Below are 23168 nucleotides of genomic sequence, written 5' to 3'. Positions count from 1 at the left end.
CACAGCGCATGCTCCGCCCGCCCCCGCCGCGCGCCCCCTGCCGGCGGGGCGGACCTGCCGCGCCGCGGTGCCGGTGAGCGGCGGCAGCCGGGGGGAACCGTCGGCGTTCGGAACCGTTTATTGCGCGAAGGACCGGCCAGCCGCCGCCCGCGCGGCCTGAGCGGGGCTGGTTGGCACCGGGGCTGGTTGGCACCGGGGCTGGCCGCCAAGGGCCTCGCCTCAGTCCTCGGCTGGAAGGGGTCCTGCCGGTGGCGGCCCCTCAGGCCCCTGCTCGCCCAAGGGGCGGCCAGTGGCGAGTCCGTGACAGCGGAGCAGAGGTACCGTCTGGCGTGTCTGGTCCCAGCGGGCGGGGAGGCAGCACCAGCCCCCCAGTACCAGCACCGGGCAGGGGGCAGCTGGTCAGGGCTCCTCGTCCGTGATGTCCAGGATGCTGCCCAGCAGCGTGGTGAAGGTGGGGCGCTCCTCGGCCTTCTGCCGTGCGAGAGGAGGGACCGGGCTGGAGCCTGACAGCCCCCTGCTGCTCCTGGCACCCCCCCAGAGCTGTGTCAGCCCCCCCCGGGCAGCTGGGGGTGGTCACTGACGGTGAGAGCAACTTACCTCATGCCAGCAGCTGTACATGATGGCGTAGACCCGCTCTGAGGCCTGCTGCGGCCGGTACAGGCGCAGGCCTTGGATGATGTGCTCTGTTGTCTCGCTGTTATTAAACCTCTCGTAAGGCATCTTTCCCAGAGAGTAAACTTCCCACATCAGAACGCCTGTTACAGGAAACGGCAGGGACCGTTCATGGCACAGGAGCACCCGTGCCGGAAGGTGGTTTGCAGAAGAGATCGCTGTGGTTGTGGAACCCTCTCTTCCCAACCTCAAGGCCATTAATGCCATGCTCTTACCAAAAGCCCAGACGTCAGACTTGCTGCTGAACTTGCTGTACAGAAGCACTTCAGGCGGGGACCACCGCACTGGAAACTTTGACCCCATAGAGCTTGTATACTCATCATCTAGAACGTACCTGCAGCAGATAAACAGATCATGGTGCCTGTCTTAGATTTCACATTTCACTCCCCCATGCAACTGATCAAACCCAAAAGGAATCAACAGCTCTCAGGCTGACCAGAGGTTGCACTCCGCATGGCAGAATTTTCTGCCTTCCAACAGGCAGAAATGTCCCTTTGCAAACAAGTATATGTTAGTCAAGATTGGGGAAGGGATAGGGTGACATAGAAGCATAGCAAAAATGGGATGTGGAGAGAGAGCTGCAGCCAGGATACTAGAGGTGGGGGAAGGAAGCAGCAAAGAGAGGGGGAAAAGGGATGGGGGAAGTAAGAAAGGGATGGTGGAAAGTGGAGAGGCAGAAGGTTGAGCCAGATAGATAAAGCAGAAAGACAGGTGAAGATGGAGGAAAAACAGAGCTGGAGGAAGGTAGGGAGGAAGACTAAAGTGTGGAAGAGACTGAAGGAGGAAATGGGGGATTGAGACAGGAAGGTGACACAGATGAATCTACCAGACCTTGAAAGGCCAAAATCTGATACTTTCACAATTCCTTGGTCGTTCACCAAACAGTTGCGAGCGGCCTGTGGATGGAGAGATGGAGGCTGTCACTCCTACCTGCTCTTGCCTCTCCCATCCCCCTGTACCATCTGAAATTTCATCCCACCCCCCACCCACTTAACGCTTTGCCTCTTTGTCCTGCAGGTTCACCTGGATTGGGGCAAGCTACAAAGTCCTCTGCAAAGATAGCAAGAGAAGCCTCCAGGCATCCTGTTTATCTATGGAGGGGTGACTTCCCTGGTGGGATTTTGCTTGAACAGAGCAGCACCAGGAGGAGATCAGGTACGGCACCTAGCAGGACTGCAAGCTGACAGTGCCAGCCCAAGGCCTGACAAACTGCAGGCTCAGCTTCTCATGGGGGTTGGGAGGTCCCTTTTCATGCCTGAGCCAGTGATTCTGCCTGTGCTGCCTAACGCAAACCCTGCCCTAGCCACAAATGCATTTCCCATCCCCTATAAAACTAACTAGTTCTGCCCTTTCTGCAATCTCTGCTAACTGGCTGCAGAGCAGTGACTTCAGAGCATCCCACCCATGCTCAGGTGGGCAGGGAAGCTTAGAGGGATGCTCTGCAGAGAAGTCTGCAGAGCTGCCTCTCATGTTGATGAACGAGCTGGACCCTGTCTGGGACATGCTGTAACTGTCGCTGAGCTGGAAATGTGTCCTTCAGCCACAGTCCTACCAGGTCTCGGTGCAGGAACTGCTTGGATTCCAGGTACTCCATAGCTTCACAGACATCCTTGCACATCTCCAGCAGCTCGGCAGGCTGGAACCGCCGCCGAGTTTCTCTCAGGAAGTTCAGGAGACAGCCGTTGGCCATGTACTCGGTGATGATGAAGATGGGACGCTGCTTGGTGCAGACCCCGTAGAGCTGCACCAGCTTCTCATGAGACAGGTTCCTGTGTTAGGGACAAGAAGGGCAATTCTGAGCATCCAAGAGGGCCTAGCAGCAAAAGAAGCATCTGTGAATAAAGACAGTTTGGGAAGGGAAGATGCTCCTTGCCCAGCTGATGGTGGAAAAGTTCACTGGGGAATCAGCACCAGGGCAGTAGGTTCCCGGATGCATTTTGCAGAGTGTGAGGCTGCCTGAGACTGTCCCTCCACACCACCCAGGAGCGCAGCCATTCTGGCAAAGCATACCCAGCACTGACCTGCAGGCTGCTCACCACTTACATCATGACTTTGGCTTCATTGATAAACTCATCCTCTGACATGGAGCCCTCCCTGATCATCTTGATAGCAACGTTGTACTGGCCTCTCCATTTCCCGTACTTCACCACGCCAAATTGCCCTGTCCCCAGTTCCTTCAGGAAGGTCAGATCCTTTGGGTCAATCTCCCACGACCCTAGGACAGAGAGCGCAAGTGTAATGTGGGTGCAGGTGACCTTCTTGCAGGGTGCTCCTAGTCATCTCACCTAGCAAGCCCAAGAAGAGCTCATGAGCACGCGCTGCCTGAAAAAACATCCCCAAAAATCGGTGAAATCCAAGACCTGTTCCTTCAGGAGATGGGGAGCAAAGTAGCTTGTGGCATCTCTTGGTCAGTACTGTCACCAGTGAGTGCTGGGATTCCTGGGAAGGCTGTGAGCCCTGCTGCCATGGACAGCCAGGATCCCAGCCCTGGAAAGTCACTGCTGGTAGAGACAGGCCCTGCAACCAGGGAACCACGAGGTAGCCCAGGCCAGCTTACCATAACCGAGGCCAGCTGTGGAAGGAGCACTTTTCTGGTGTTGAGACACGGGGTACTTCAGTCTGGATATGAGCCCTGAAACACAACAAGGTAGACTGCCACACCACGCTTATCCGCCACGTTCCAGTGGGGAACACAAGCTTCCTGCCTTCAGTGCAGGAAAGTGAGGGTACTGTGGTATCAGTAAAAACACTGTTGGCATCACTGTGCCCCCCAAGCACTGACCGGCAGAGTTGTGCTGATGGTACGTGATGAGCTCCGGGATGGTGTTGAACAAGTGCTTTTCTGCCAGGTAATACTGATTCTGGGGGGTGCAGCATACAACGTAATGGCGGATCATGCCTTGGGGGTCTCTGTAGAGACATTATGTGGGGTCAGCAGCACGGGGAGCACAGGCAGAGGGTGAGGGGTGCCTGGAGGGGCCCTCTGAGGTAGGAACAAGCTGTTCTTTAGATCCACTTACACGGAGGACTTGGCATAGACGGAGACAGTGTATTTCCCTGTCTTGCTGGTGGAGTCTCGGACTATGAAGCCCCCTTCCTTACCCTAAAACAGACAGAGGAGGGAGGGCGGGGTGGCTGTGGGGAGGCATGACTGCAACAGGCAAGACTTAAAAGTGAGTGAAGATCCCAGCATGGCTGGAGAGGATGCAATAAGTCAGAGGAGTCCTACTTCCAGTCCCTGCCTGGGGGACCACCTCGTGAAGTGCCTCCCAGGAGGAGGTCACGCTGGGGTAGAGATGGTTCCTGGGCCAACACTTCCCTCCTAGAACAAGCTAGGGTTGGTCCCAAGCTGGACACAACGTAACAGCAGCCCACAGAGGCCTGGTGCATAGAAAGGACCCAGCCTCTGGAATCGACACTTACCTCCTGTTTCAGCAGTTGTTCCGCTTGGCTCCGAGTGATATTCTTTGAGTACCACCTGCAACAGGGACACAGCCATCAGGGAGATCACCGCAGCCACTGGTGTCCCCAGCCTGGTCTGACCCTGGCTCGGCCAGGACAGGCGGTGCAGGGAGCACGGCAGAGACGGCTGTCACGGGGCTGGAAGCTCTTGAAGCATGTGCAACAGGGAGAGCAACCCCACCAGGATGGGCTCACAGGCTGCGTAGCTTAACAGAAGTGAAGGTAAAAAGTCTCCAACCAAGTGCAACTTGCCACGTCCCTGCACCTTCTCTTACTCACTCAAAGATCTCCAGGGAATTTCTGGTTTCAGTGACATAGTTGCTGGGGATGTATCCTTCCCTCCTGCAAGAGAAAAGGGGCTGGTCACACACTGATGGGGGAGGCCAAGGGGAAAGCACATTCCTGTCCTGCAAGGCTGAGTAGAAGTGGGCTTAAAACCCCCAGAGGCAAACCCATTTGGATTCATGCTTGGGGAGGGCCGATACCACAGTCTTCCCCCCACCCTCTTCATGTGCCATCCCGCACGGGAGCCCGCAGGCAGGCGGCCCAGCCTAACCCCCACGGTGCTGAAGAATTTTGTTTGCCCACTAGTGTCTTGGCACCAGGAGAAGACACCGCTGGCAGGGGGAGTGCCACGGGCAGTGGGAGCTCTTACCCGTTCTTGTCACGGGCTTTCCACCAGGGCAGGTGGCTTTCCTCCAGGATGAAGTACTCCTCGCCCTTCTGCAGTTGCAGGTCCTGCGCGTTCATCGGCAGGTAGTTGTAGAGGGCCACCACCTTCTTCATCTCACCTGCTGCGCTGGGGGCTGGCTCAGGAGGCAGGGGCTTCATCACCATCTTCCCCAGAGTGAGGGAGAGCATGGGACACAGTGAGGCTGGCAGACACGGTTTCACAGGCAAGACCCTCCCCAGGCCTGGCAGGGTGGTGGGCTCAGGCCAGGTCAGTGCAGCGTTTGTCTCAGCTCCTACATGTATCTCCACCCAACCAATCTCCCCCCACAGTGCTTTTTATTCTAATATTTCCTCCTCAGAGACCTGTCCTCACAATATATTGTTTTCTCTCTATGTTTTGGCTTAACCCATGACTCCTCCACCCTATTATCAGGCCACCTCTATCTTCCCAGACCCCCCTGGGGAACCTCAGGGGTGAGATCATTTGACTTTTCTCCAGGCCTTTGGGCTCCAGCCACTGGTTCAAGCTCCTTCTCCTTTAGGGCACCATCTTGACATCCCTCTCCAGAGCAGAGCCCTGGCCTGTACGTCTCTGAGCAATGCCCTGTCAGTCATTGAACGTGTTGGCTTTTCCCAGGTAGACCTTTCCTTAAACACCTTGGAGCAAACCCACATGCTGATGCTGGCCCCTACCTGGTCCTCCTCAGGAGTAGGGGGAAGAGGCTTCTTCGTTTTGCGATGTGACCGCCCAACTTTTAAACCTTCAGAAGAAAAAAGGGACTAAGGTGAGAAGAGATCCCTGGCATTGTGCTGCAGGAGCCCCCAGGGGCTGGGGCAAGGGGAGGGTGCCCAGTGTCTTACTGCCATTCCTGCTCTCCAGGATCTGGCAGCCCATGGCGTTCTTGGCTGTCTGGGAGCAGCACAGGTACTGGCCGTCGATCCAGAAACAGGGGTGATACTTCTGTACCAGGTCACTGTTGTACCGGATCACTGTAGCAGAGGAGGGGAGATGTGTGTGACCCAGGGCTGTGTCCCCAGCTCGCTGTGGAATGCTTTCTGCTCCCTGAACACAGATGATCAGCCCCACTGTGCTACTGATACACAATCACATGTGGCCTTGCTGCTCCAGTTTCTTTCAGCTCATCACTTGTGTTCCGGTGCTGTGGCTATGTGCCACCAACCCCCTAGCTCGGGGAAGGCTAGGCCTTTCCTCTCAGATTTGATCAAAGCTCTTCAGAGGCTCTGCAAAGGCACACAAGCGTGCTTGGAGGGACAAGTCCTGCTGTGATCAGCCCTCCTGCCAGCCAAAATGGCCAGCACGCCCCGGGCTGCTGACGGTTCGCAGGTCTTTTGAACCCTTTTTTTCAGAAGTGTGGAAGGAGGCCAGTGCTGTGCCTGTCTTGACCACGGGGAGAGCAGGGCAGTGCCACCATCCCCTGCCTGCTCAGAGACTTCCCTTGCTGGGAGAGACTTCCCTTGCTGCCTTACTCTTGCCAGGCAGGTGCTGACCAGCTTCCTCATACTTCTCCCCAGGCTAGAGGGACAACTGGATGTGCACCACCGCAGCGCAGTGCTGGCCCACAGCAGCTCCGTAGGGTGCAGAGCCCCTTCTCTGGTGGGGCAGAATGACAGCATCTCGGCAGCAAAAGGCCAGCGTTTGCTCTCCCCTTTTCCCTGTGGATTTTACACTGGCTTCAGCCACCACAGCAATCCCCCTCCCGTAGCAAGTAAGTGGGGAGAGGGCTGGCTGCCTGCCGGCACAGAGCAGCAGGGCTCTCGTGAAATAACCGACTTCCCTGTTATCAGCCTGCTCTGCTTCCGCCTCGCTCGGGCAAACTTCCCTGTGTCAATTTAAGCAGCTAATCTCACACCACCCGCACAAAGCCACAGAAAGATAGACATGCACCAAGAGACACATATGGGCAGCTCCAGCAGATTTTGGCTGACTGCAAGCACTAGAGCCCCTCCGTGCAGTGCTGCTGCAACGCGCTCGCAGCTCGAGGAGGCAGCACCCATGCAGCTGAGTGTTAGCACAGCAGCGCAGAGTGAGGCTCAGGGTGGGTTGGGAGAGATGCCCCTGGCTTCCAGCAGGCTTTTTGTCCCCATTTCTTAAAGCACTGGGGGCCCTACCCTCGCCTTCCATGCCAGTACAGCTGTGTGGCCACATCTGCTATTTCCTCTTGTCCTCAGTAACTTCTAAGCCTGCTTGAGCTAATTTGGAGCAGGCTTGCAAGGGGACAAGAAGCCTCATCTGAGGTGGCTGTGGAGCTGCAGAAGTCAGAGTGACAGAGGTGAGCGTCCACCTTCCCCAGGCAGCAGCATCTGGTGTCAGCTCAGGGATGTCAGGTAGCGTGCAGGGCCTTACAAGTGCACTTGTCACGGGAGAAGTTTCTGATCAGCGCTCACTCTTCCATAAGCATGGGATAATGTAACCACAAAATAGCAAGCCCCCAAAAACGCGGCGCTCTGGGCTGTGCCACAGGGACAGCTAATTGTTTGTGTTTGCTTTGCGAGGGAGCCGCAGAGCCCCCCAAACTCACCACTCTTCAGCTGATGGATCCAGCGTTTGCGCAACTCCTCCGTTGGGGAGAAGACGTAGAGGGGCCCTTCGTCATATACCACCTGCAGGACCACACGCCTCAGCGCCCCAGCTGGGTGTCTCCCGGGGAGCACAGGGGCAGCCGAGGCTTGCGGCCACCCCGAGCAGCCAGCGCAGAGCACAAGCCGTGCCAGCGTGTGCTGGCCCCACGCGGTGCTCGCGGGACCATGACGGAGCGGTTATAAATAAGCCCCCTCCCCTGAGACTTTGCACTTCCTTCTCTGACTTTCAGTGTGCCTGGGGCCGCGCTGGGTGCCAGCAGGGGCAGGCAGCTGGGTTGGGGGCTGAGTGGGCAACTGGCCGCCAGTATCGCTCCAGCATCAGCCAGGGGACAAAAAGGGGCAGGACAGAGCTGAGAAGCAAGTTTTTATCTAAGCAGCCCCCTTAAATAGAGCTGCACAATTCCTTGGGGTGCTCACCTGCCTGCCCCACACAGCGCAGACAGCAGCAGGGCATCCCCAAACAGCTGAGTGACACCTGGCACTGGGGCAGCCATGCCGCGTTTGGCCCCCAGGGTCCCCCAGGCACCCCCCCCCAGCACCCTGCAGCCGGGCAGAGCAGAGAGGCAAAGGGGTTGCAGTGAGGACTCACCTGGAAGGGGTAGGGGAACCGTTCGATAATGGAAATTTGCTCCATGTTGTAATCCTCTCCTTTCCTCTGGAAGAGAGGCAGAGATGGACGCTGGTATCCTGCTGCTCAGCTGCTGGCATCTTCCCTGGGACCCACAGCCTTTGGCATCCCCCTGCTCCCCCTGCCCTGCATCATGCTGGACCCTTGGCATGGTAAGTGCTGTGGGTGCAGAGCCCCCCACGGCAAGCAGGGCTGCCCCCCATTCCCACCCCCACAGGACAGGGTAACTCTCCCTGCTTTCCCAGTGAGGGGACAGGGGGACACAAGTGGGGACCCTGGGACCTTCCTCACCGGGACCTGCCGCTCAGGGGGAGGGTTGTTTTCGGGCACCACTGTCTCCACACAGGTGATCTTCTCAATGTCCACTGAGCCCTTCTTACTGCCCCGGCGCTGCAAGAGATGGGGTTGGTTCGAACGATCACCAAGGGGGAGACCTGGGGAGACTCAAGCCAACCATCGTCCCCATCCAACCACCCCTTGGGCTGGGTGCTGGCGAGGGATAACTTGTGACCCATGGGCACTGCCATGGCACAGTCCCTGTGGCCCCAGGGCTGCCAACTCACCCCCCGCTCAAAGTCGTACTCGTAGTAGGACAGCTTGCTCTCCGTCAACAGGAACAGGCGCTTCTTGAAGTTGAGGGGAGACGTTTTCTTCTTCTGCTGCGAGCGCTTCAAGAAGATGCTCTCCAGGATGACACTGGCCATGTCGGCCCCCCCAGCCTCCTCCACGCTCTGCTCGCCGGGTTGCTGTGAGCAGGACACCACCGACACAGCGCTCGTTCAGCCGAAAACCTGCCCACCACTGGACCTTGCTCAGGAGCCCTCTCCCTGCTGCCTGAGGGGCAGCCAGCGGGTGCTGGGACCCCCACGGGGGGAATCAGCTGCAGAGATGTGCAGGCAGGTCAGTGTGGGGTATTTGCAATGTGATCTCTCCCTCTTCTGTCCTCTCTCTGACACCAGGCTGCGGACCAAGCCACCACCCAGCTGGCTTTGGCTACTGCCGGGCGTGCAGACGGACAGACAGACGCAGACGGCTGGAGAGGGAGGGAGCTGGGGAGGTTGTGAGAAGTGTAGCCCTGGGGTGGAGTGCAGAGCCTGAGCAGCGACACCCAACAGGCTCCCTCCTCCTCTCCAACATCATGTGTGTCTGTTTGTGTGGGCCATTTCCTCCTGCCGCACCGCCGATTGTGCCGGGGACGTGCTGATTTGGCAGTGTGTAAGGGACGGCCGTGTGAGGCCAGTCCATAAAAAGTCATGGGTGGGTGCTGGCCCCAAACAGCTGCAGAGCCAGGCTGCTGAGAGCATGGAGTAGCCCTAAAGTCATCCTTCCCCTCTGCAGCCATGGAGCCTCCAGGAGTGCCGGGACGATGCTCAACCCCCTTTCCCCCCGTGTGAGCAGTGCTTGCTGGAGGCCAGGCTTGAAGGGCTGACTCCAGCCAGCAACCAGAGGGGTTAGCCAAGCCTTCCTCAGCAGAGCTCTCCTCTTGAGCCTCTCCAGGGATGCTCTGGGCAGGAAAGGGCTCAGATGAGAGCCCCACATCCCATTGCTGCCCTGCCTTCAAGGGGCTGGAATTTCACCCAGGCCCATCTCTTGGAGCAGCCCATCCATCTCGCCCTCTGCCCCTCCATGCTACACCCGGGCGCTGTGACACCCAGACAGCTCCAGCACCCCACAGAGCTGTGCAGCTTGAGCCGTAGGCTTCTCCTCCTCTGAGGGCTGTAACCAACACCCGACTCCAGCCTGGACCTAACAGGGAGCTGATGAGTTATGTGGAGCCACTGCAGAACTGCGGTCCCCTGGAGCCCTCCTCCATGTCTCCTGCCCCAACCACCTACATGCCTTGCTCCCCCTTCACCTCCACCTTGTTCCCTTTTTTTCTCCTACAAACACAGCTTTGGAGACCAACCCAGGAGAAGCTGTTTCCCTCCCTTGCTGCCCACACCCCTTCTCCACCGGGAGAGGCTTAGAAGTGGGCCAGAGAAGGAGGCAGGTATTGGCTCACTTGTGACAGGGACCAGGTGGAGACCAAGGATGCGAGGAGCTGGTCCCACCCGCTGTGCCTCTCTCCAGGGCATGCCTCAGCCCAGGGGCTGGAGCAAGGGCGTCCCCCCCACCCTCTGGCAATGCCCAGACCCTCCCAGCACAGATCCTGCTGCTGCAGTCCTGACCCTGCCCCACTGCGGCAGCTATAGCCAGAGAGGCTGGACACAAGCAGGGTTCCCCGTTCCCAGGGTCCCCCCCTTCCTTCCCCTTGCGGCTTTCATGGCTCAGGTCTTTCCAGCTTGTTTGGGTGGTTTTAAAAAAAAAAAAAAAAAAAAAAAAGAAAATGAGTTGTCAGAGCCTTTTAGAAAAAACAGCAGCCCCCACTTGCTGGTGGAGGCCTGGGGAGGAGGGAACTGGGGTCCCTGCTGGGGACAGGGCAAGTGGCTGGGGTGGCTACTGATCCAAATTGCTGGTGGGGTGGTGGGCGAGCCTGGAGTGACCCCAGCATCACTCTGTAGCCCCATGCCTCAGTTTCCCCAGCTATAAAATGCGGCTGCTGGTCCTGTATCCCAAGAGCAGGAGGGCTCTCATTGTCCCCCACCCCCCAGACACAGGGGCTGAGCAGAGCAGCCCCGGGCTCCAGCCCATCCTGACAGCAGCGCCGAGTCCCCAGAAACTTTACCTTGAGTCGCAGCAGCTGGGTCACTGCCCGCAGTGTCGGGCAGATGGGACACGTCTTCACCGTGTCCCCTGGGACAGTGCCGCCAGAGAGGAAAGGATGATGAGCGTCTCAGAGGGCTGTTCTGCCCCAGCATGGCACAACCTCCCTCTCCCCAGCACTGCCACCATCCTTGCTCTGTCCCTGTCTGCCCTTTGGGGCAGTGGGTGCCCCACGGGACTCACCTCTGCAGCCAGCCATCGTTGCCATGCTGCGACAGCAGAGGTGGTAAGTGGGTGGGTGGAAGCACGTCCCGTGTGTGTCCCCTCAGCTAATGTGACTTCCTGCCACTGTCACACCTCAGCCAAGCGTGCTCTGACACCACCGCCGGGCTCGGCACACACCACTGGCCCAGTGCTACCGGATGCTGTGCCCCACCATGGTCCCAGGGCCACCTCCCTGCAGACAGGCTCCCTGGCCCCTGCCTGTGTCCTGCTAAGGAGCCGAGCCTGCCAGCCACTGCTGGCTGATTTCAGGGGGGCTAGAGGGGGACTGGCACACTCAGGGCAAGTGAGAAGAGCTACAGGGTGTCTGGGAAAGACAAACTCCACAGCCCCCGTTTCAGATGCAGCCTGGAGGGTGACAGAAATGAAGGGTGGGAGGGACAGAGAATCTCCCGCACGGGAGAGACTCGGGAACATACAGAGCTGCACCCCACCAGTACCCACTGCAAAAAGCACAAGCAAGGTGAGGTCAAAGGCACTGGCAGCACCCCGACCCCCTGCTCTGGAGCCCCGCCGGGGTCCCTGGCACTCACCCACCCCCCTGCCCTCCCGCTCCCGCGCAGCCCGGGGGTCCCTGGCACCACGCGCCGCCCCACAGCCCTGCTCTGCCGCAGCCCCTGGCACCGTGGCCCCGCGGCAGCTGTCCCAGCCCCGCTCACACACCAGCGCTGCCCGGGCTGCAGGATGAGGCTGAGCCTTCCCGGCCTGGCTCGCTCGCAGCCGGACAGCACACGGCCCCGCACCCGCGATGGCTTTCCCGCTCCCGCCGAGGCGGCGAGCAGAGGTGCGAGGCCACGAGCAGGCACTGCACGGAGCCTCCCGCTGCCACGGCTCCACCGCAGTGACGCTTACGGGTCCACGCCAGCACCCAGGGCACCGCCACCCTCGTGTTCCCAACCGCGCCTCTTCCCGCACCACACGGTGCCGGGGCTCGGCTCCCCTGGGCCCTCCGTGCCCCGCCGCACTCACCGAGCCCTCTCACCCCCGCTCCGGCCAGCCAGGATCCCCCTGCGCCCGCTGCGCCCTGCGCCGAGCGGCCCAGCCCGGGGTGGCCGATGGCAGCGGGGAGGCACGGCGGGTCGGCCACGCAGTGAGGAAGGATGGGGCCGGCCAACCCCACCCTTTCGGTTCCCCTTTTTTTTTTTTTTTTTTTTTTTTCTTTTTAGTTTCTGACTCAAAAGCAGCAGCTGTGTTTCCTCATGGAGGCAGTCGGGCCATCTCCGCGGTGCTGGCCGGGGCTCTGGCCGGGGACGGGAAGCCCGGACACGGCAGCGTAGGGCGCGGGCCCGCGACGTGGGGACCCGGGGCCGGGATGCGGGGCGGGCGGGGGTCCCGCCATGTCCCTGCTGGCTGCCTGTCCCCGCTCCCCCCCGCCCCAGACCCCCCCATCCCACAGCCCCCCCACCCTAGTCACTCCCCCGGCCGCCTACCCCCGCACCCCCACTCCCCCGCACCTCACGTCCTGCACCCGCTCCCCACGCGTCCCCCGCCCGGCTCTCCTCCCAGCCAGAGGGGGCGCTGCAGCCCCTCCTCTCTATGGTCTCGCTGCTCCGAGCTGCTTCCTCTTCCGGGACGCTCCTCCTCTTCGGGCCTCAGCCGGGAAGATGGTGGGTGCCGGCGGCCCGCGGCCCGGCTCCATCCGGCGCCATCCGCCCTGGCGGCGGCTCGCTCCGCCCGCTGCGCTGGGTGCTTGACCGGTGGCCGGGGCGAGGCCGTAGGGCCGCCCCGAGGGGAAGGGCGGGCGGGTTGCGTTCGGCGGCGCCGGGACAGGGGGAGCCCCGGAGCGCGGCGGCCTTCCAGCTTCCCCCCGCGGTTCCTGGTCGTGCTGACCTACTTCTCCGTCCTTCTCCAGGTGAACGTCCCGAAAACCCGCCGGACCTATTGCAAGAAGTGCGGCAAGCACCAGCCGCACAAAGTCACCCAGTACAAGAAGGGGAAGGACTCGCTCTACGCCCAGGGTGAGGGCGGGTGCGCTCGGGGGGGGGGTGGCCTGGGGGGAGATGCGTGGAGCCCGGGGGGTGGTTGTGGGCCGCGGGAGAAGGGGGGATTGCTGCTGACGGGTTGCACAGCTGCAGGCTGGGGTTTGGTCAGAGCGCTGGTTGTGCCTGCAGCGCGTCTGGAGTTGCTGCCTAAACAGAGCTGTTTCGTCCTGTAGGAAAAAGACGCTACGACAGGAAGCAGAGTGGCTATGGGGGCCAGACAAAGCCCATCTTCCGTAAGAAGGTGAGTGCTGCTCCTGGAAGTTGGACCTGAAACTTGGCGATCCATGTGCCCAGCTGAGGAGGGACACTCCAGCCTCACACTGGTCCTGTGCTTGAGCTGTGTTAGGCAGCTCTGTGCTGGTAGTGCTCTCCGGGGAGTGTACGTTCCCCATCCACATCTGCTCATCTTCCCTGTTGTAAGTGATCCTTTCAATGAAAGGAGTGTTTTCTTCGTTGCTTGCCAAAGGCGAAGAGTACAGCAAAGGGCAAGGGAGCCTGCTGCTTGCTTTCCTTATGTTCTTGAAGTGTCAGTAGTTTATCACTGAAACTTTTTGCTGGGTTTGTGAGGCAGTCTGCATAGTGAGGCTGTCTTGACTGCCAGGGGTATGATAGAAGCGAAATGTGCACCTCCTGGGGGTACCACAGAACACAACATTGTTTTCTTGCAGTCTGCTCTCTCCAGGGAAACCCGTATCACTGAGCCAGTAAATGAGACCTGCTGCATTAGGCCTTTCCTGAGAGTCTCAAAGCAGCAGTGGAAGGGCAGCAGTGCATTCTGCTACAGATGAGTTGCAGAAACCTGCTGCTGTCATCCTTCCTTTTCAGTGTGGGTACCTGGAACTGCAGTAGTGCAATGTGTTTTCCTTCTGTGTCTCTGTACCTCCTGCCAAAGAGTTGGGGTGGGGGGAAAAATCTGTGGTATTTGCAGCAGGGAAGCAAAATGCAATGGGCTGATTGATTATAGTTTTTGTGTGAACTGTTTAGTTACACTTACAGAGCTACTTGGTTTGTTGCTGGAAAGCCCTGGTGTTCTGCTGGAGGCATTCAGGAAGTCTTCAGCAAGAAGGAAAAAAATGAGGCAGCAGTTTTTCAAATTGACTTTCTGCCAGGAACTGGGGAGACTGCAGAAAATGTTCCTGCAAGCAGGGTACACAAAGCAACTGTGCTGCTTTTGCAGTTTCGCACTCCACCTGTACATTGCCGTCCTCGTTCCTGTTCCTTCCTAGTCAGCATTATATATGGATGATTGACTGAGGCTTAAAACGGGTGGTTACAGCTCTGTCCAGCTGCATAGCCTTGCAGCTTTGGACTCTTCTGTCTGTAGTCTTTTGGGTTTCGTTTTAACTTCTTAGTAGTTGCAGGTCTGCATTGAGCATGTTGTGTTGCTGCTCTTTCTGGGGAAAGTCTGTCAGTCGTGTTGCTTTCAGGTGTTTCTTCTGCCTGGCTTCCTGCTGAACTTCTCTTGAGCACTGTCAGTCTGTTTTCCCACACTGCAGAAGTGCCTCTTTCTGGGTGCACAGACTTTCTCCCAGCATGGCTGATCTCTGCAGGGGACCAGCCCTGACTCACTGGTGCTTTTGCCAGTGTCCTTTATTGTGAAGGCACAGATCCACTATACTCCTGTACTGGTCCTTAAGGTGCCTTCTTGGTTTTAATGGAGGGACCCTAACTGTGCTGGTAGTCTTTTTCTTTACACTTTGAGAACAAGCTGCTGAATCTTCAGGATTAAAGATAACAAGCTTTTCCTGAAAGTGGCAATTTGTCTGCTTGTGGACATCTTGTTCAGTTATATGCTCTGCTCCTCTCTTCCCAGGCTAAGACCACTAAGAAGATTGTGCTGAGGCTGGAGTGCGTGGAGCCCAACTGCAGGTCCAAGAGGATGCTGGCGATTAAGAGGTGCAAGCACTTTGAACTGGGAGGAGACAAGAAGAGAAAGGTAGGTTTCTGTACAGTGAGTAGCTGAGAAAGGGTGTCAGCATTCAATGGTGAATAAATTTGCTTTGTCTCTTCCTTCTTACAGGGCCAGGTGATCCAGTTTTAAGCTCCATCTTACTCCTTATGGACCATATTAAAGTATTTGGAAGTGATCTGTTGCTTGTTTTTAATGTATCTTCTCTTGGTGGGGTGGGACTTGCAAGTACATTGACCCAACAGGAAGGTGCTGCTTGCAAAGCTGCTTAGTAAGCGAACAGTTTGTAATCCGAAGGCTTTTGAAAAAAAACCCTGCTGATGGCTGGGATCTCCTTACTGTCTTACAAAGAGGTGCATAGAATGTATGTGGAGCCTGAGGCTCTGATGGATTTTTGCACCAGTGCCTTCTCTGCATGAACACTATGGTGCTGCTTTTCTCCAGGCTTGTTTATGAGCTGCGGTAGAAGGCTGTCCTCAAAAGGGCCTCCTCTAAACCTCTGCAGCTTCTTTCATTTAAAACTGTTCATGTCTCAGTTATAGCAGTTCCATTTCAGGAACGCTGTGGTGAATTTGAACTGTTGGTAGATGAAGTAGTGATTGGAAAAAAAAAAGCAGCAGAGCTGCCCCAGTAGGCCTTTTTCCCTCTCTGAGCCCTTGCCCAAGAGGAGAGGCAGGTAAGATCCCTTGTACCCAGCAACAGTGTCAACACAGTAGGGACCAGAATAATCCAGAGAGCCCCCACACTTGGCTGTAGGCCCCTCTTTACAAACAGGGAACAGTTGTACTGCCCTGAGGGTACCGTGTGAGCAAAGGCCCTGGAGCAGCTAGTGGGTGGGTTTCGTGCCAGGGGCTTCCATCTGATAAAGCGTCTCCTGCCCCATTAAGCAGCAGCTCTGTGCTGCAGCTGGGCTGTGGTCCGTGTGCGGTCGCTGTGGGTGTTAACAGTTGCCGAGATGGGGCAGGGACAGCTTCGCACCCGTGGTTCCTCCAGCTGCGTGCTGCCACACCGAAAGCGATGGCGTGCCAGGACTTGGCTGCCTGCCTCCTGTGTCTGGCTGCTGTTGGCACCTCAGAATTCTCCTTAAAAGCCCAAGCATGGCACTGAAGTTTCAGATGTGACTGATGGGCAACTACTGAGAGCGTGGTACATTACAGGATGGCCTACCCTGGGCTTTGTCAGGATCCTGCCTGTGAGTAGGAAAACCACTGCCAGCGGCTGCTGGGAACACACTGTGGAGCTCTTCAAGAGTAACTTTCCTGTAGTGGAAATAAGAGCCGTAAGATGAAGAAATGCCTTTTTGCACCTTTGCAGGGACCAAGAGTGCTCACTGAACTGTAACAGAATTTTGTTTATTCTGTACTGGTAGATGTGATGAGCATTTTCAAACTCCTGCTTAAGCTGCTAGCAGCAGTGACTTCGGCCTCTGCTTGTGAGATGCGTTGTATGGCTGCATTGTGTCAGCTTTACTGAGCACTGTTTGTAGTAACTGTGACAAATTTCACAAGAACTTAGTGGCTGGAACAGACTGGCCTGTTTTCTAAAATCTGATTTAATTTCAGATACTGTGCTGTACTCTTGTACAGTGAAACTAAGAAAAAGCCTTTTTAAGGGACATTTTAATCAAAGTGCTTAATCACAGAAATAAGAACAAATCAAGATATCTTGATTGCATAGTAGTCAGAAGAGAACATACTTGTACAAGATGGTTGCATAAGCAATTAAGTATCCATCTCCTGCCTCGGAAGGACCCGTGTTACCCAGCTTAAAGGCTACTGCCAGCAGTGAAAAGCAAGCACAGAGGTATTTTGGAAGGCAGCTCATTGAGCAGGGGCCCCAGCGGTCCCACGAAGGGCAGAGAGGGAACTGGTCATCTGAAGGGAAGTGACAGCCACTGGTGAGAGGAACACTCCTGGGGTAAGGAGGAGCCCTCAAAAGCTGAGTCCTAAGGCATGATACTTCATCACACTAAACAGGCAGCTGTCAAGAAAGCAGTTGCTAAGAAGTGCAGTCCCTGAGTTGTCAGAAGGTGGAAGAAGATGTCCATGCTCTGAAGAGAGTGCTGGGTTTCTTCTGTGGGGGTGGGAGCAGCTTTTCTTGTTCTTGGACTGTATGACCCAGCCTGGAAGAGCAAAAGCGAGGCAGCCACTGTTTCCCTCTTGTCCTCAAAATGCTCAAGGAGAGCTGTAAGATGCTGTGTGTATCCTCTGCATTTCTTTGGTTGGTAGTGGCAGTGGGCATTAACAGGAGTTGCTGCCCTGGAGGGGCTTTACAGCCCCATGGATAAGGAGTTCAGTAAGATGCCAGAGATAAGGGTAAACAGAAGAGCAGCACCCCTTTCTCTGTTATCTCTTGGTGTTGGAGTGATGGGTATTTCTTACTGAAGGCTGAAAGTTCAAAGTCCATGTAGAAGCACTTGAGTAGTGAATGCCTGAGGAGTAAATGAAGGCACCCCACTTGGAGGAAGGAGACAGGCTTCTTGTGACAAGAAGTTTAGACAGTTACAAAAAAGTTGTCTTTGTGCCTCCTATAGTGCCACTACTTTCAGCAGCACGGTGCCTGTTGGGTTCACCTCCACGCTCAGGGAAGAGACCCAGCTGTAAACCCCCCAGTCCCTGCTGGCTGGCAGGACCTGCTGGACAGAGCACGCTGGGTTGCAGGCTAGCCCGTTGCCAAGGAAGGTGAGGGAGAAGGTGAAGTTCTGGGGTCCCCCAATCTCCTGTTGGTTCAGCACTGCCACGGCGTAGGCTCGGCCAGACAGGGGCCGCTCCCACAGCTCAAAGTTCTTGTCCTGCCAAAGAGATAAATCAACCCAGGGCTTATGTTAGGGGAGGCAGGACTGATGTTCTTCATGCCTGTCTGAGCAGGCTTCAGGAGCACGTGGGCTCACTGGGTTCCCGTTCCCAAACCCCGAGCACTCCTCTATACCCCACGTGTTCCCAGTGTCCCCTGTTGAGGAGACTGGCTGCCTGTGCCCCGCGCACCCCCAGCCCGGTCCTGCTGTACCTTGGTGATTTGGTATCCCTGCTTGCCCAGCGGATCCTGGTTGATGGCGATCACCTCTTTGTTCTGGAGCAGCCACTTGGCCTCAGGACTAATGTGCCGCAGGTCGTTGGACATGAAGAGGGGAGCTGCCATAATAGCCCACATTGCCATCTGAGTCACCGCCTGGTCCCAGCTCAGCCCAAAGTTTCCAATCACCAGCTGTGACAAGAAAACAGTAATGCTGCCTGCTGAGGAGAAACTGGGCCACCAACCTGAGCATGGGTAAATGACAGGATGCTGAGGGTGGGACCCCTATTTGGGGACTGGTTAGATAGGCTGAGCACCAGCAGCAGGACCAGCTGGTTGGGAAAGGCAAGGCATGACTAGTGTGGCAATTTAGGATGAACAATTGGTGGAGGTAAAGAAGGATCCTTAACTGGCTAGGCAGCGTTTAAGAATCTGCTTGCAGATGCAGCTATTCCTTCCTTGCAATGCTGGCACCATTGCAAGGAAAAAAAGGGATTTTCCTTGGGTGGGAGATCAGCACTTTGGAGGCTGACTCCCACTGCCACACCTGTGTTCGGAACTGGCACTGCTTGTATGCTGCATTATACAGATTTCCTCGGCAGTGTCTGTAGCTGTAGTTCTCTTTCCCTTTCCAGCCAGGGATCCTCTCAGCAAGTTCCTGATCCTAAGACCCCATCAGAGCCCTTCCCCTCAATGTTTCTCCCCTGATTCTCTCCTTTCCCATCCTTCTGAGCCTACAGCAGAGGAAAGGATTTTTTTGCTGGTGCTGCAGGGAGGGTGGTCATTGCTCTACTTGCCATGTCAGGATCATTCCAGCCCCCCGGGCCAGCTATCTTGACAATGCTGTCCTGGTGAAGTGCTGTCCAGTCCAAGATACTCTTGACACTGCTCCAGGAATCATAGACATCAAAAAAGTTCCTCCAGTGATTGCAGTATTGTTTGATCTCCGTGTAATTGGGCTGCCAAAACAATGAGTGTCATTAGCCAGAGAGCTTGGCTGTACAAGACAACCGTACACATGGCTAGACTGGATCAGTGATAATCTGGGGGAGAACTATGGTAACACCTTCCACCACCAGCTATCTGGATGATCTAGTGCATGTTAGCTCCCTAGGATGTCTTGTGCCCAATAACTCGTTTACCACGTTCCAGACACTATTGCTTCCCTTAGGAGAACAGTTGTGGCCACCTAGCTGTGTTAGAAAATTCCTCTGAGTGCTATTTTATTGAAGGTGTGACAGGGCCAGTGGGATTAAACTGTGACATCCCAGTAATTACTGGTATTTCTTGGGTTTACACCCTTTGGTGACTAATGTATTTAACTCCTAGTGTGAAGGAATGGCACCATCCTGGTGGCACAGGGGAAGCCAGCTATGGGTGGAAAGCAACACGTTGTTCATGAACCCTGGCTGGCAGAAATTTGTCAGTAAACAATATGGAGAATTCCTATTAAACAGGCTGTCTTCTAAATTCTCTCTCCTGGTCCCTAGAGGTGACTGTAAGGCTGAGTCTGCAGCACTCTGTGTCCAGGAGGAATAACACCGAGCTATCCGCTAGCTGTGTATGCACATTGCCAATGTTTTGTTGCTTGGCTCCTTGGAAACAGCAGACAGATGCTGCTGTGTTCTCTGCCATGCTCCAGCTGGGCTGTGTCTTCATGCTGCAGCATCCTACTGAATTCTTTTCAGCAGAGTAATGACTCACCTCAGGTATACCTCAGGGCTCTAGAGGAAAAAAGTAGTTTTCCTTCACCTTACAGTCTCGTTCTCTGTCAGACCAGACAGCAGAAAGTTTTTTGGGTGGCTATTCTGTAGCCTTAATGCTTTTCTGTTCTTCCCACTTTCAGCCCCATAAGCCTTAAGAAACACTCCTTACCTGCTGCATGGGCCTCAAGTAGAAAGGCCACTCACAAGAGTACACAATGCTCCTTCCAGTCTTGTTCAGGGCCAGAGACATGCGCCTGTAACCTAAAGGAAGAGGACAGACAGAGGTTACACAATCTCCTTGGTTAAACAGAGGAACTAGTCCAATGTCACAGGTTCAGGTTTCAGTTCAGCTCTTGCAAAATCAAGGCTGAACACATTATTGTGGCTGAAACAGCACAGGGAGGACAGGGGAGCTTATAGTCTGCAGCCAGTCTCCTGCCTCCCGAGGACAGGTGAGCTTCTCCACAGCTTTGCTACAGGTCACAGGCAGGCTTATTGCTCCAAGACTGCTAATCCCTTTGTACATACAACCATGGAAAGAGGATGCCATTTTCCAGTATGGCATTTTTTCCTCTAGATACTTGAGAAATACAAGGTGGCAGCTATCAAGCTGGGTAATGTTGCAGGAATGTATTCTGATGAGGCATTTGTACCATATGGACTGGGCAGGAATGCAAAAGCAGTTTTTTCCTGTTCTCATCCCCAGACAGGCCTGTTAAATCCCTTTTCATCAGCAGAGAGGGAACTAAAAGTTTGCTCTCCCCTGGAACTGGTTCAATACAAGTGGATTGTATCTGGGTTACACATATAATCCAACAAGAACCTTCAGCTCAGCTGTCACTTACAGTGCTGAACTGTACTCCTGGCTGTGGCAGCTGTCATATGCCCCACCAACAGGCTTCAACAGGATTCTCCCTTGGGCAGGTTCTCCCTGCCAGGCAGAGCCAGGAGTGAGTGCAGGATTCCTGCTGCCAAACACCATGGTGCTGACTGGGCCAGCAAGCAAGAGCCCAGTCAAGAGAAAACCACCTTCTTCCCACAGATCTGCTCCTGTGGCAGTGGGATTCGCTTGTACTTGCGGAGGGTCTGTAGCCAAGCCCCCTCGGCATGGTGAGCTACAGAGCTTTCAGCCACTGAATTACCAGCCTGTGTGCAAATAAGTTCTGAACTGGGATTTACACTGGCATGCTTTAAAATTAAAACCCCAGTAGGATTTTCATGCCAGAATTCCCTTCATTTTTTTTTGTTAAAAGCCTTGATAACTGCCCCTTTTATAGCTGACACAAGCTGCTCTAGCTTCAAGCTGATCCATGTTGACATAGCCTCACCAAAGGGATTACAGGTTAAGTGTGAGAAATGCTTTGAGTTCTACAGTAAAGGCACTGCAGAAGGGCAAAGACTGTGCTGTGCTAAGAGCTGAGACAGCAGTCTGCACAGAGGGCCCCCAAAGTACACAGTCGATGTTTCTGTGCTCAGCGTGATACGGTCTCTGGCATGAAAAAGCTGCTTTTTCAAGCTGTGCACACCAGTGAAAGCTCCAGGAGGCTGAACAGGTAAAAAACACTTGGGCCAACAACACTCACTGCCTTGGGCTTGGGAACAGAGTCTCATACCTGCTTTTGTAAGCAAATCCCTTAAATGAGTATGCTTAGGGAAAAGCAACTCCCTGGAGCCCACCCTGGGCCTAAAATTGCTGCTGCCTGCAGAGTATTACTGCCCCATGGCGCAGTCCTGCCTCAAGCCCACGCTTACCTTCCGCCAGCAGCTCCAGCGTGCCAGAGTTGCAACCATCAAACTTCAGCAGGTCCACACCCCACGAGGCAAACGTTTGGGCATCCAGGTCGTAGTGGTTGTAACTGCCAGGGAAGCCAGCACACGTCTTGTTCCCAACATCGCTGTAGATTCCCAGCTTCAGCCCCTTGGAGTGGACCTGCGCTTGCAGACAGAACGAGAACAGGGGATGGGGCAGCTGTGAAATAGCAGAGCTGGGCTATAAAGGGAAGCAAAGCCCCACTCTGGCAGGCAGGGCCTTAGCTCAGCAGCTACACGGCCGTTCCCCGGCCAGCATTCCCCCTCGTCCCCCGCTCCCAGCGCAGCGGCTGGTCGGGTCACCGGCTGCTGTCGCAGCCGTGGCCGGCGGCACTCACGTAGTCAGCCAGCTTGCGGATCCCGCCGGGGAAGCGTTTTGGGTCCGCCTGGAGCCTGCCGTCTTCATCTCGCGTCGGGGCCATCCAGCAGTCGTCGATGCAGACGAACTCGTAGCCCACGTCCCGCCAGCCCTCGGCGGCCATCACGTCAGCCATCTCCACAAAGAGCCACTCGCTGGACGCGGGCGAGGCGGCACGACCAGGGAGGAAAGAGGAGAATTTCTGTTTTCTATTCAATTTCTAGCAACAGCGCGGCCGGCCTGCGGCTCCTCCGCCGAGGGGCTGGCCTGGCCGTGAGCCGAGGAGTGCGGGGAAGGCCCCGGCCCCGCTCTCGGCCCCGCCGCGGGGAAGACACGCCAGTTGCCAGTTGCCAAGGTCGCAAAGCACCGCAGCGGGCCAGCCGCCCCCGGCCCCGACACCCCCGGAACCGGTGCGCTGGGCCGCCCCGGGGCCGGCACCCCCCGCCCCGCTCCGCTCCGCTCCCGGGGCACGGCCGCCCGCCCGCGGTACCTGACACAGCGACGCGGGTCGGTGGCGCAGTCGGTGGCGCAGAGGAAGCGCTCCCAGTGCAGCCAGCCCATCGGCGGCGTCCGCGCCAGCCCGTTGTCCAGTGCCAGCGCCGCCGCCGCCACGGCCACGGCCCAGCGGAGCAACCACCGCCCCGCCGCCGCCGCCGCCGCCGCCATGCTTGCCGCCGAGCCGACGGGCTGCCCGACCCACCAATCGCCTCGCGGCGCCCGCCACGCCTCCGCCAATCCCAGGTAGCGGGGCTCAGCGCGGCCCGCCCTCTCTCCGGGCGGTCGCGAGAGCGAGGCGAGCGGGCGGATGGCGGCGGGGCCGGGGCTCGGAGCGGGGCGGTCGGTGCCCGCTGGCCTTCCCCGGCCGCCGCACCGAGCCCGCCCTGAGCCTGTGCCGGAGCCTCCTCCTCGCTGCTGGGCCCGGTCCTGCGGCGGCTCAGGGGTACCTGAACGGCCCCGGGGGGTTGGGGCTGCCTGAGCACAGGGGTGGTGGGTTTGTGCTCGGTGGTGTCAGTGCTGGCCGTGCGAGTACAGGGTCCTGGGGAAGGGGGGTTTGTGCCCCAGGGGCCTGGGGCTTCGTTTTAGCTCTGGTCTTCAGCCCTGCCTCAAAACCTGGGAGCATGTTCCCAAGGAACCTTCTGATGGCACCTTCCTCTTCAGAGTACCTTCTCTCTGTTCTCTTTCATCCTCTGGCACCACTACACTCTTAACTCACTTGGCTTCCTTCACTCCTCGGAGACACCCGCCAGGTTCATCTTCTTTGCTTTGCCTTTTACCTTTAGCACTACTGCTCCTTGACCTTGACAGCTTGTCCAGCATCAATGGAGAAAGGAGGGGTTTGGTTTCTTAAGAGAGCGTCTTGTGGCCTGCCTGTTCTGGCTGCATGGGGTGTTTGGAGCCCAGGGCTCTCAAGTGCCTCAGCTGTGCTGAGGAG

General features: G+C 56.8%; 3 protein-coding genes and 1 long non-coding RNA gene across 9 annotated transcripts; 2 read left to right on the top strand and 2 right to left on the bottom strand.

The window, feature by feature from the left end:
* Window positions 1-102: 102 nt before the first annotated feature.
* On the bottom strand, window positions 103-12107 carry BTK (Bruton tyrosine kinase). Of its 6 annotated transcripts, none has more exons than XM_032996041.2 (20): window positions 11930-12107; window positions 10701-10768; window positions 8599-8781; window positions 8327-8425; window positions 7997-8062; window positions 7347-7428; window positions 5668-5796; window positions 5500-5567; window positions 4790-4971; window positions 4414-4476; window positions 4096-4150; window positions 3693-3775; window positions 3455-3582; window positions 3230-3304; window positions 2716-2887; window positions 2225-2441; window positions 1504-1568; window positions 888-1006; window positions 598-755; window positions 103-471 (listed from the first exon to the last, which is right to left on the bottom strand). In XM_032996041.2, exons 3-20 carry the CDS (start codon window positions 8737-8739, stop codon window positions 400-402), a joined length of 1974 nt encoding a protein of 657 aa, XP_032851932.1. In that variant the 5' UTR covers window positions 8740-8781; window positions 10701-10768; window positions 11930-12107; the 3' UTR covers window positions 103-399. The 6 variants fall into 6 exon arrangements, with proteins under 6 accessions (XP_032851932.1, XP_032851929.1, XP_032851930.1 ...); XM_032996038.2 differs by having other exon boundaries at window positions 8599-8915; window positions 11930-11946; XM_032996039.2 differs by lacking the exon at window positions 10701-10768 and having other exon boundaries at window positions 8599-8915; window positions 11930-12018.
* On the top strand, window positions 1680-8177 carry LOC116962412. Its single transcript, XR_006166965.1, has 4 exons — window positions 1680-1827; window positions 5444-5591; window positions 6340-6533; window positions 8070-8177. It is a non-coding gene; the product is annotated as an uncharacterized LOC116962412 (long non-coding RNA).
* A 318-nt stretch (window positions 12108-12425) lies between the features above and the next one.
* RPL36A (ribosomal protein L36a) lies at window positions 12426-15029 on the top strand. The gene is made up of 5 exons (XM_032996120.2): window positions 12426-12567; window positions 12813-12918; window positions 13116-13183; window positions 14756-14878; window positions 14963-15029. The coding sequence occupies exons 1-5, from the start codon at window positions 12565-12567 to the stop codon at window positions 14981-14983; spliced, it is 321 nt and encodes a 106-aa protein (XP_032852011.2). The 5' UTR covers window positions 12426-12564; the 3' UTR covers window positions 14984-15029.
* A 1337-nt stretch (window positions 15030-16366) lies between these two features.
* Window positions 16367-22422, bottom strand: GLA (galactosidase alpha). The gene is made up of 7 exons (XM_042807223.1): window positions 22227-22422; window positions 21717-21891; window positions 21322-21499; window positions 19739-19830; window positions 18661-18822; window positions 17858-18055; window positions 16367-17642 (listed from the first exon to the last, which is right to left on the bottom strand). The coding sequence occupies exons 1-7, from the start codon at window positions 22400-22402 to the stop codon at window positions 17379-17381; spliced, it is 1245 nt and encodes a 414-aa protein (XP_042663157.1). The 5' UTR covers window positions 22403-22422; the 3' UTR covers window positions 16367-17378.
* Between the last annotated feature and the right edge of the window lie 746 nt (window positions 22423-23168).

The sequence above is a fragment of the Tyto alba genome, unplaced genomic scaffold, assembly GCF_018691265.1.
Source record: "Tyto alba isolate M040663 unplaced genomic scaffold, T.alba_DEE_v4.0 Super-Scaffold_5, whole genome shotgun sequence".
Classification (NCBI taxonomy): Eukaryota; Metazoa; Chordata; class Aves; order Strigiformes; family Tytonidae; genus Tyto; species Tyto alba.
The sequence above is the reverse complement of the archived record's forward strand: the minus strand, read 5'-3'. Positions and strand labels throughout refer to the sequence as shown.

Excerpts from the sequence above, each read along its gene's own strand:
- BTK (XM_032996041.2), bottom strand. The coding sequence starts at position 8,739 with ATGGCCAGTGTCATCCTGGAGAGCATCTTCTTGAAGCGCTCGCAGCAG. Across the intron at positions 7,429-7,996 it reads GGTTCCCCTACCCCTTCCAG|GTGGTATATGACGAAGGGCC; the intron begins GTGAGTCCTCAC and ends GTGGTCCTGCAG. Across the intron at positions 3,776-4,095 it reads AACAACTGCTGAAACAGGAG|GGTAAGGAAGGGGGCTTCAT; the intron begins GTAAGTGTCGAT and ends TGTCTGTTTTAG.
- RPL36A (XM_032996120.2), top strand. Across the intron at positions 13,184-14,755 it reads AGCCCATCTTCCGTAAGAAG|GCTAAGACCACTAAGAAGAT; the intron begins GTGAGTGCTGCT and ends CTCTCTTCCCAG. Across the intron at positions 14,879-14,962 it reads GAGGAGACAAGAAGAGAAAG|GGCCAGGTGATCCAGTTTTA; the intron begins GTAGGTTTCTGT and ends TCCTTCTTACAG.
- GLA (XM_042807223.1), bottom strand. The coding sequence starts at position 22,402 with ATGGCGGCGGCGGCGGCGGCGGCGGGGCGGTGGTTGCTCCGCTGGGCC. Across the intron at positions 21,892-22,226 it reads GACCCGCGTCGCTGTGTCAG|CGAGTGGCTCTTTGTGGAGA; the intron begins GTACCGCGGGCG and ends GCCCGCGTCCAG. Across the intron at positions 17,643-17,857 it reads AGGGATACCAAATCACCAAG|GACAAGAACTTTGAGCTGTG; the intron begins GTACAGCAGGAC and ends TCTCTTTGGCAG.